The sequence below is a fragment of the Morone saxatilis genome, unplaced genomic scaffold (genome assembly GCF_004916995.1).
Source record: "Morone saxatilis isolate NCDOM2014 unplaced genomic scaffold, NCSU_SB_2.0 Contig20, whole genome shotgun sequence".
NCBI lineage: Eukaryota > Metazoa > Chordata > Actinopteri > Moronidae > Morone > Morone saxatilis.
Window position 1 is genome coordinate 16,135,148 of NW_023339763.1, and position 11,970 is coordinate 16,147,117.

Genomic DNA, 11,970 nt, shown 5'->3' on the forward strand with positions numbered 1-11,970 from the left:
ACAACTAGACATATTGAGAATGAACATGAACTTGAAAAGTTAGACTTTTAGATTATTAAACAGATTTACATTTTTATAAGGTTGAATTCTTGCAGTTTTGCATCATAACTACATTTTCAGCAGATCGTAGTTACGTTTATAAGTAGAGGGATAAACACCTTTGAATGCTTATTACAGTTATCTGATCATTTAGTCTCCTCTGGAACATTTTTGAGATGCTTAAGGTCCACTCAGATGTATGAAAGACTCACACTTGTAAATAAATTGATTAAACCAGTCACGATGCACAAAATAAAATATTTATTTAAAAAACATGGCACAATGAATCAAGACAATATCCTCCTGAATCATCTACCTCTAACAATACTTTCTAATAAATAGGTCATAGTAAGAAGAATAAGGCTTTGATTCAGAGTTGGCTGGCTTAAGTTACATGCACAGGTTCTTCACATAAGACATTGTACATGCAGAGGGAACTTAACCAGACTTTAGCAGATATGTTATGAAGTTATGTATTGAACGAGTGGCAACGTTCGCACACCACATGTAGATAAAATCAGTTTAAAACTAGCTAACAACCATAGCAGTTTTGATTTGATTTTACAGCAGAAATAACTTTCTCAGCATGGTGGTGAATTGGACTGTTTTTATACCACAAAATAGACAAGTAATAATTATACTTGGTATTTTTAAGGATGATGATGAGGATGATAAAGGATCCAAATGCACCCATTTAAAGTATACATCTGAAGAACTTACACTAAGATGGAGAACTGAGATGCTAGTTTGAAGGAAACCCCTCAGCTGCCTGTGTGCAAGTGTTCACAAAGAGAAGTCAGAGCTGTGAATATGAACACAGACAGATCTGTTGTTAAATCTCTGTTATTAAAGCCCTGCTAACTTGATCCTGAATCTGAACCTGGGACTCAATGAGCAAGAGCGCTCAGCCTTATAGACAGCATGAGGCACAGTGACCCATCTGACCCATCAGAGAAAAGTTTTTGGTTTTTTTGCTTTGTTTTAACTAGGAATATATTTTTTGGTCTGCCCAGGAAATGGAAATTCAGGTGCCCGGTTGAAGTGTCCTGTTAAGAAGATCCCCACTGTGCCGAAGATGAAGAGGAGGATGGCAGCCCAGAAACACACTTTGTCAATCATCTTCCCAATCAGTACCCAGCTTTCAATTTCCTTTATTTGGGGATAAAGTCAAATGAGATAACAGAACTAAGATCAGTTTGCCTAAAAAAAATTAAAATATATAGAAAAATATGTAATAAATAGACACCCAAAACATTGAAATTGCATTGAAAACTGTTGGCTAGACAGATAAAGTTTAAAGTAACACTCACAGATCCAATGCTATTCTGTTGTCTTGTACTCTCAGCAATGAAGTTGCAGGCATCCACGCATTGCTTGATCTCAGGTGCAGCTTGGGCCAGACTCTTATACAGGTTGGCTGTGCTGCTGACATCTATATTATCCACTAGGGGGAAGGAGACACTAACAGTTAGTAAGCAGTAGGCCACAGCATTATCTGAGGCAGACACAGGCATCCCTGATGTTGATGAGGCAAAATAATATGTTGTGTTGAATGACATACAATACACCTGTACGCACACATGAGTGGCCAATATAACAGATAGGAATACATGTGATAGAAACAATCATGTACCATGATTTTTATGCAAAAAATTAATTGGGCACTAACACAACAATTCAATTTAATACACAATGATCAAATTAAGCCACAATACATTCCAATGAAACTCACCTTGTAGTAGAATGCTAATGACTTGTACTATCTAGGCAAGTATTTGAGCTGCAATGTGCGAGCAACGTTTATGTGTTTAAAAAACAATTTGGGGCTGAATGGCAGTTTTCAGACCTGGGTCCTACTTTTAAAAATAAACATACTACTTACCAATCGATTGCGTGAGACCATGCCTCTCTCTCTGTTTGTCAAACATCATTTCACTGCGAGGTTGTTTCAGTACATATTCCTCTGCTCTCTGCATGAGGCCAAAGGAGCTGCGCCGCCGCTCCCTTACTCCATTTACCGCTGTTGTCACCTCACTGTCATCCACCAGTGGGGACATACCTAGGAAGCGAGGTACCATTTCCAGGAACACCTAAAGAATGCAGATAACAGTACTTATTTCACATAAAATAACTCCTAAATAGACATTGGACTAAACTGCACAGGATGTACTCACATGTTTGATTGTATGAGACATGGTATGAGTGTTGGGACTGCGCAGGGAGAAGTTCAGTACCACAATTTGATTTGTAGCAATGAGCGTAGTGACACACATAACAAAGATCAGGTACCTGAGGAAGACATTAGAGAAGATCTGTGTTGGAAAGGAGACTCAAACTGAGTGAAGCCAAAACAAAACCCAGCACACACACTGACTCACTTGCCAATGAGAGGGACAGAAAGAGATGTCTCAGGGATCTTTTGAGCAATAAGAAAGAGGAAGACAGTCTGAGCCAGCAAGACAGAGATGGACACAGTCAACTTTTGTCCCCCAGCTGTGAAGGGGACAAGGGAGGAGACAGAGGACCACACAAAATGAAAAAATCATACCAGTTTTTGGGAGCCTATACTTTAAGTTCATTCTCTGTGCTCTAATGCTACATAGCATATTTTATTTACATACTTTATTATATATATTATATTATACTGTAGTTGTACTATAATGTAATAACATCTGGATTTAGTTAGGGATAGTGGTGAAACAACACACTGAAAACAAAGTGGTACCAGTGTTTTCTACCACTTTGTATCTTGTAGTGTTCTCAACTGAGCTACATTTTAGAAAAGGTTACTTCTGAATTTTGGTCTTTTTTATTATGACCAGTATAAGAGTAACTAAAATAAATTTGGTAGACTTGGTATTTTATAACATCCCTGTAATACTATCCCATTTGAAACAATGATAATCTATGCAATAATACCTGCCAATGGCTTTACAGACCTTGTGCAGGTAGGAAGTAAGCTAGAACAACCAGTGAGGAGATAAGGGAGCAAGGCAGGATGATGTTGATGATGTAGAAGAGGGGCTTCCTTTGGATGACCAGATTGAATGTGATCTCCTGATATTCAAGGTCATCTGGAGAATACCGTGTGTTGATCATCTTTCTGGCTGGACGATGTACAATTGCCCACTCGCCATTTTCTGAGGGGCAAAAACATAATAAACTGGAGAGGAATTGTGTGTTTTGAGTATTAAGCATGGATGTACTGTACCTGTGAAAGCCTCAGGGTCGATGTCCACCCACTCAATAGTATCGCCTGCTTCATTAACAGCCAAGATGAGGTCCACTTCATTGGCACTGTACGTCTGGGATCTAGGGGTTGTGGCAGTGAGGATAGAATAGACCAGATAATAGTAGTTACCTGAATGTAACTTCAGTTCTATGAGCATGTGTGTAGCCCTCTAATGGGTTACGCTATTGGTTTACCACATCCAGGCTCCACCTTGGCACCCTGAGGCAGATCTTTGTACTGGGCAGTGGGTGCAAAGATCTGTCCCAGGGTGTCTGAACAGAGCCTGGTTGGGGTAAACCAATAGTAAAGCATCTACAAAATAGAATAAATCAGCAGTTATCTATAGCACATATATTTTTAAATGATATAATTGTACCACACCTGAATGCTAGCGTGCAGTTTTGATAATCAAATGGGAAGTAGGTGATCTCAATGGCACATGTGCTGCGATAGATAGCAGGAGGCAGCCAGTACATCCAACCAGTGTTGCTGATCAACACATTGGCATAGTAAGCCACATCAAACTTGCCATCAATGCTGCAGTGATTGAGGATAAAGAACAGAAACAGTTGATGACAGACAAAAAACAGCATTAACACACTGCAGGCAAAGAAAAAATGCAGGATTACACTCTGTTACTGCCTTACTTGTTCTCAAGGACAATGTCAGGAAGCCAAACAGTGCTGTATGGGACACGAATAACATCAATGCCATAATAGTCAGATGTGTTCCACACAAGACGATAATCAGTCCATTGCTGTAGATGACATTTAAGGGAAAGGTCACCACTGACATTAAAGCTAGACACAACTGCGGGCAACACAAAAGCATAAATATGAAGGGAAGGAAGACTCACAATCTCAATCCACACATTGGTCGTTAGAGTCTCCTCCTTTTCATTCTGTGGTATAAGTGAAGAAGCACTATAAATATTTGAGCTGTAGGTGTTGATCATGCACTGCTAAGACTACTACAGCTATCAATGTGTTCATTTCTAAAACTCTGTGTTGAGTTGATGTGGAACTTGTTCCTGTCTAAACATTGTGTGTATTTGCTTTTTAGAGCTGTTGCTCAAGGACAACAAGGAAGAGTGAGCTCTCACCAGAGAGATAAGGTTAGTTAGGGTCAGCTTGATCTGAACCTCCACCTTGTCTTCAGGATGAACCACTGGGCGAATATTCTTGTTGTAGCCTTTGAACAAGTTGCTGATCAGATGCGTCTCCTCATTACACTGCACTGCATGAAAAAATTAGATGGGACATGGAATGAGTTGTTTATGTGCATATGTACATCACCTGTGGCTACTGTGTTCAGCAAACGTTCTACAAAATCCTACTTTAAAGGCTCAGTATGTAAGATTTAGTGGCATCTAGTGGTTTAGTTGTTGTTAGTTTGAGGCTCAAGGGAAGAACTAGGGTGGCCGCGAAAAATGATAAAAGCCCTATCTAGAGCCAGTGTTTGGTTTGTCCATCTAGGCCACTGTAAAAACATGGCGGTTCAACATGGCGGCCTCAATGGAAGGCAACCGGCAGCGTCTGTACATATAAATGGCTCATTCTAAGGTAATTAATGCTAATGACAATGACAAGAAAAATCTGGCACAGATGCTCTTTTTGTTTGTACACAAAAGCACTAATACAGTATGTAAAACACCACGTATCTCTCCTCAGATATAATATACTGTAAAAACCCAACAGGTTCAAACAGAGTTTTAAGATGACTTGACATCTTGTGGTGAATGACTAATTCAGCCCACATTATCCAAAACACTTTGGAACTATTTTTACCTTGGGTTAATCTTTCTCAATTATAACAGTATTGTGTTTTCAGTCTCCAAATATATTTTGTGTTGATTGAAATCTTTGATCAAATGTTGTGGAATTTCAATAAATGTCTTAACATTTGAAAGTAAATATGACGTGTATGTTTTAACGTGTTGAGAGAAACACCAACCACAGGAAAGTGAGATGAGCCAGTGTATGAAGGAGTCATCATGCTGAACTCCTTGGCTACACTTTATTTCAGTATAAACTTCAAGAGAGACTAAGAGAGAGAAGGCAGGGGTTATTTCCGACCTGTTGCCTCTTCCCTCCCAGCTGTCACTATCCATAGCTCAGATTACACAGCAACTGGGAAACTCTAAACTTGGGCCTTTAAATCACTCTCTGGTCATCTACAATAATCATCAATATCACCATTAGGCAAAAATGGTGACAGTAGTACATACTGCAACGCCGTAAAGATGTCTACCCCCATGATCGATTCATATCCGGGTCGGCCTCGTCCAATCAGGCACAAATATGTCACATAGTTTTGAGCTGTAATCATAATTCTCCCATGGGACTTTCTGTGTAGTAGGCCGTGTAATGACAGCAGTGAGATGTCTCACTTCCCAAGGGTTTGTCAATAGTTAATAATTGAGTATTCTTAAATATTACACCTGACACTTGGATGAGAAAACGGATGTAACAATGAGTGAAATGCAGTGTGTACTTCCTCAAATTTCAGAGGAAAACAAATACTAATAGAAAGATTATAGGAATTGCTTAGAGGGTATAAATAGATCTAAGAGAATATAAATCACTGTAAGGCAGTAATACTCCTATTTATTTGTGGTAGGCAACTTTAAGTATATATTGACCTTATGACAGCCTGCTTACTGTATCTGCTTTGGTAATACTACAACATTTCTATAATACCAAAAAAGCATAGCTCTCAATATTTTTTGTATTCATCAATAAAAAAAAGTATATTAATAGGTAAACAAGCTGTTTAATGGTAGATGGCTGAAAAGACACATTTCCAAAGCAATACTGATGTTGCATACATTTACAAACCAACAATCAAACTAAATTAATGTTGTAAATACCATAAACAGTAAATAGAGCTCTATGTGACAGAGAGAGAAAGACACTGACTTTTAAAGCATCTTGTGTGAGTTACACAGTGTGTGATGTACTTCTAAATGCAGTTCAGTCAGCAAACTCACGTGGATCAGTTATATGTGGATACAAAGTACAGTCAATGTTTGGCATCTATGCTTTGACCTGGTCACTTCCTGCAGCTGACACTCAATCCTGCTCAGAAAGAGAGACAGGAGAGCGGTGATGGGAAACTAGAGGCAGAGCCTACAGGTGACCCCTGCCCTATTGGGTTGGATATGTCAACACCTCGGCTGAACCGACCCATTAAGATGACCAGAAGGCAGACATCATAACAACAACATGGACACAGGTAAACATTACAACATCACTGTTTGATTGGGGTAAAAGCAAGCCAAGCTCCCCCTAGTTGACCGTGTCCCATTGTCCAATACACACTTCTATTCATGTGACCATTTTAAACACGAGAGGCAGAGGGATTTAAATTTGATCTAGCAAGAGGAAGAAAGCGTCTGGTATGTCTTCCTAGACATCTTTTCTTGCAGGAGTTCAGCCCAGCATCTCAGCCCTTGTTATCAGTTATTTGCATTCCAGTCTACTACAGTCTTTTTCCCAGTTAGGCTGTGGCTCAGAGGCAGAGCAGGTCGTTCCCTAATCGGAAAGTTGTGGGTTCGATCTCCGGCTCCTGGTGCCACATGTCGAGCAAGATACTGAACCCCAAATTGCTTCCGATATCGTGCATCCATGTGTGAATGTGTATGAATGTTAGTTTCTGGACGATGGACTTTTCCTTCCAATGTGTGTGAAAGGGGGAATGTNNNNGTGGTCGGAAGACTAGAAAGGCCCATTTACCATTTACATCATGTTCTGGTCAAGATGGCAGAGCTAATATCACACCTCCAATGAGTTTGACTGTATGTTTGTAAGATTATAAGTACAGCCGTTGCTCTAAGTGTATAGAGACCAAACAGCTGACAACAACTTACACTCGAGTTCATGTGACAGTAATAATGTCAGTTTGGACTATGTTTATCAGAAAGAATGTGAAAATGCTTATCTAAGACAGAGTTTGCATTGTTCCTCTTGGGTGTATGGTTTGACAGTCCTCTGTCTTATTTCCAGCATCCTAATGTATGCTCTGTCAGGGAGGCTGAGCAGCGTTGGGACACCCTGTTTAAAAATGGACACCAATTCAACAGCACTGTTCCCAAACAAGTTCAAGTAATGTGATTATCATGCCAAACCAATAATATCAAGAGTCTACATTTTAATGATGAATCTCGTCCATGGTGGCATCTTGTCACTATGGAATTTTTTTAACTACTCCACAGTGACCTCTGCCAATCAGATAGACTCAGGAAGCATTCACCCACAACTCGTCAAACTTTTCCCTCCTGAGAGGCCAATGGATTTGCAGAATAATTTAAGCAGAACCACATATGTTTGTTTTAAGTTCCATCATATCCAGACTTTAATTTTTTCTTAAGATGCAGCTGTCGCCTTTCTGGCCTCCTGTTGCAGAACCCCAACGAGAACAGCTTTACACACTCCAGTGCTGCTGCTCTTATGACGAAGCACACATGACCTTCTGCCTTACTTGATGCTAACTTACCTTTTTGCGCCTATCTGATTAATTGCATGACTATAATCACAATAATACTAAGTCATGCAGCAAGTATAAATGGTAAAAGTAAAAGCGCACTCACTGTATGTGACCCCAAAATGCTTTGTATATGGTTTACTTTTTAAGTCTGTCTTTTTTGGTGTACAGGTGTGCGTGTGTTTATCCACTTTACAGCAATATGTACATTACAATAGTACACTATATACTGTAGACATATACAGCATTCATACAGTATGTTTGCTTGCAGATATTCTCTAAACAAAAAGAAAATGATTTTTTCAGCTTTTAAATTGGTTAAAATTATCTAAATACATTTGATAATTCCTCTTTAAAAAGTTTTCAGGAGGCCTAAAATATTGAAAGTTTTATCTGGCATACCTATCAATGTAGTAGATTTTTTTAGAGCTGGTTGTCTCATTGATTTTTATGCCTGCACATGAGAGGCAGAAGATTATTTTGATAGATAAGAAGGCAGTCGATGAGGATGTGCCAAAAGTTTGTCACTGCGCCACTTACCCTGAACCATTAAAGTCCCGAGAACAGTTACAACTCCAAAGAATATCCCAAAACTGCGAGCTGCCATCATGTCCCAAAACCTGTCCACTGCCCTGCACTGCACTATATTCAAATATTAGGTTTGAGAGAGAGAAAGAGAGAGAGTAAAGACAGACAGGAAGAGCCCTAAATCCCCCCCGACTGTCGCCCACCCCGGCTGTCGCTATCCATGGCTCAGATTACACAGCAGCTGGGAAGCACTAAACCAGGACTTCAAGTCACACACCGGTCACCCACAATAACCATCATCATGATCATTAGACAACAAATATCTGTGGTCAAGCCAGTTATACACATTAAGGTATTTATTTGACAAAATGTAGGCAATAGTTAGAGATTATGCTGTTATCTCCCATATAGTATATTTCTAATACCCCTGTAATATTCCTATTCTTATGGATCATTTTAGTTGATTTTACTTGTACTGAGAAAATCACAAAAAAAAGTGATGCTGACTATAATTTATTATTTATATAATATATATACATATATTATAATATCTTATATATTTTGTCCAATATAAATAGAATAGTGTGCTTTACAAACAAAGCAAAGAAGAACAGAGAGCACATCACCCCGTGGGTGCAGCAAGGTGTGCAGGCCCACTCTCCCCCCTGCTCTTGCGTCCAGGGTTTAAATACATACAGCAGAGCCTTACCACTTCAACAGCAGGGACTCCAGTAGTGAGAGAGTGTCTGCAGACCACAGCGTGTTGGGGTTGGAGGGGCTTGAGGCAGACAATGCTCATAAAACTCATAAAAACCATGGATGACAGATACTTGTATCTGCATCCAAGATAAGTCCAATAACTTCTAACCCACAGCAGTGGCATCAATGCTACAAAGTACAAACCAGACTATCAAGGATGTTTTACTCATTTTGAAATCCCAGAGACTAAATTTATATTGTAATTAGTGCTGTGAGTAATTATAAGTTAGTGTCACTTGGCGGTGACAAGGGCAACAGACTGGATTGGTGGAATTGTGCCAATGGTGAGGTTGCAGAGTGATGTGATGTACTTCTAAATATAACATTTAAGGGAAACAGAGATGAGCTTCTTTTAAGGTAAACTGGAGCCTCCAGATGGCAGATTATGTGACTCACACTTGATTAGAAGCTTCAGAGACAGAAGAAGGGCTGGACCTGTCCAGCCCTCAAAGATGTGTTCATTGGAGCAGAGCTGCAGTTAGCTTGCTGGTTAGACAAACAATATGCATTTTAAAAGAGTCAACAAAAGTATTTTTTCTGCAAACCTTTAAAGCTCCAGTGTGTAGAGGTTTAGTGGCATCTAGCAGTGTTGACTGCACCTCCCTCAACTTAGCCTCTTCTGTTTGTGAAGGGGTAACTACAGTGGACCGTGAAACGCTGTCGAAAAAAATGGCAAACAGCCCAATCTAGAGCCAGTATTTGGTTTGTTTGTTCTGGGCTGAAGTAGAAACATAGCAGTTCAACATAGAGGCCTCCATGGAAAACGACTTCCGGCATCTAGATATAAAAGGCTCATTCTAAGGTAACAAAAATAATAATTATTTCAGGTGATTATACACTTATGAAAACATGGTTATGCATATTACGTTCTATTTCTGCTGATAGATCCTCCTAAATCTTACACACTGGACCTTTAAAATAACTGAGGTCTATCTGTGCATAATATCAGACAGGTGTGTGTTACTGTTTTTATAACAAGTGTTATAAATATAGCCACATCCAGTGAATCAGAGGCTTCAAACTATTGTAGAGTTAATGCGGTTGGACCAAGAACTGTATTTGAGAATGCAATGACAACATTTTTTAAATTGGCAGTGCATGTTACAACAGTGCAACACATATAAGTAAATGGCTTAAAATGTGCTGTGACTCTATAAACACTCATCCACTCTCATAACGTCAATCTCTGTTTGGGATTTACATTAAATGTTAAATGCTTGAAATTTGAGAATGCAGACTAAGGTTTTACCTCAGCTCAGGAGCCACTAGGGGTTACAGGAGCTCAGTGAATTCCTACCACAGCAACCAGGGTCTAAATTAAGTTCCGCCGGCGACAGTATTTTAACCCACCCAAACACACACAACATCGACTGCTCCGGGGGGCGCGGGGGGTAGTACTTATCAAAAAACTCACAAGGATCTTTGGGTGTGGGGCCCTGCATCCAACTGAATACGTTTCTGATTGGTTGAGTACTGCATTTCAGCATTTATTATAAAACTACCATTTTTTGTTCATTGTGCTTCAACACATGGAGTTACCAAGAAATCATACGACAGATGGGCTGACAACAAAGTCCAGGCCTTGGACAAAATCCAACAGGAATTAGAAACGGTGTGGCACAAACAATGATGACTGTCCAACGTGTTATATGACGTCATCTTTGTTGTGTAGTTGCATACAAAAACTTGTGAAAATAGCTCTTTACTTTTCAAACGACAGCTGCCTAAGTTGTCTAATTTTGCCATGTCTTTAGACTGCAGTGGAAACTTACAACAGGCTGAAGGAACCTTTCCTTTCCTATCTGGGACTCAAAGTTCCTGGTGCTTTGGGTGGAAATGTGGCTACTAACAATCGTATTTCTTTTTTTTTTTTAATTTTGCTTCTGAATGTTTGTACTATTGCCTTTATATTCAATCATCCAGTTCTGGTGATGTCTGTTGATATTAAAGGGCCAGTGTGTAGGATTTAGTGGCTTCTAGCAATGTATTTGCAGATTCACTTTGTTCTCCCCTTCCAAGCCTGAGGAAGAAACTACAGTGGCGGCATGAAATGCAAAGGCCCTATCTAGGCCTTTGCATGTCCTTTCTGGGCTACTGTAGAAATATGGCGGCCTCCATGGAAGGCGACCAACGGCGTCAGTAGATAAAAACAGCTCATTCTAAGGTAACAAAATACATATATTATACACTAATGAAAACATACCTCTGAATGTTACTTCTGCCATTACATCTTTCTAAATGTTACATATTGGACCTTTAAATTTAAACGTTATACTTTTGTCGAAGCCTAGGATTTTAACACACTACCAAACTGGATTAAAAAGATAATCCTGGTACTGTAGTTAAATGTTTTGACTCTTCAGATGGAAAATCCAGTGTGGTGGTATTTGACAGTGACAAAATACCTCTTTCCTGCTCTACTGAACTTAAACATACTTACACTGTGTGAATTCATACCAAGTGCTTTAGTCTACTACTACTGTGCTGTTGTGCATCATGTCAAACATAAAAACTATATCTATTTTAAAATGTATGTTATTTGATCAGAACATTAGTTAGAGTACCAGCTGTGGGGAGTCAATCAGTTTAAGTCTTTTGAAAAAGTCACATGTTTTGAGAGGGATTCAGTCTGTCCTTGTCAGTCGCTGCCTTTTTCAGATGGGATCATCCATTGGTTGCACAGACTAAAAGCCCCATGACCGGCCCCTCCCAGCAAGTCATTAATGCCCCTGCTTTCACTACTTTCCCGCTCCCTCGCTGCAAAATACCATTGTTAAGTCCCTCTTGATGAGCACACATGTGGTTTGGCTTGAGTGTGGCGTTCAATGTCTGTTCCTCCCCCCACAGCAGCGGCAGCAAACCCAGTGATAGGGACCAATCACTGGGTTTTCCCTGATAGTGATAATCTCGGGAACACCCGTCTTCCTGTT

General features: G+C 39.7%; 1 protein-coding gene across 1 annotated transcript; it reads right to left on the reverse strand.

Moving 5' to 3' along the window:
- Positions 1–277: 277 nt before the first annotated feature.
- chrne (cholinergic receptor, nicotinic, epsilon) lies at positions 278–8,465 on the reverse strand. Its single transcript, XM_035666609.1, has 12 exons — positions 8,294–8,465; positions 4,374–4,507; positions 4,128–4,172; positions 3,919–4,028; positions 3,653–3,808; positions 3,251–3,351; positions 2,979–3,179; positions 2,418–2,532; positions 2,214–2,328; positions 1,922–2,129; positions 1,350–1,483; positions 278–1,188 (listed from the first exon to the last, which is right to left on the reverse strand). Exons 1-12 carry the CDS (start codon positions 8,361–8,363, stop codon positions 1,021–1,023), a joined length of 1,557 nt encoding a protein of 518 aa, XP_035522502.1. The 5' UTR covers positions 8,364–8,465; the 3' UTR covers positions 278–1,020.
- Between the last annotated feature and the right edge of the window lie 3,505 nt (positions 8,466–11,970).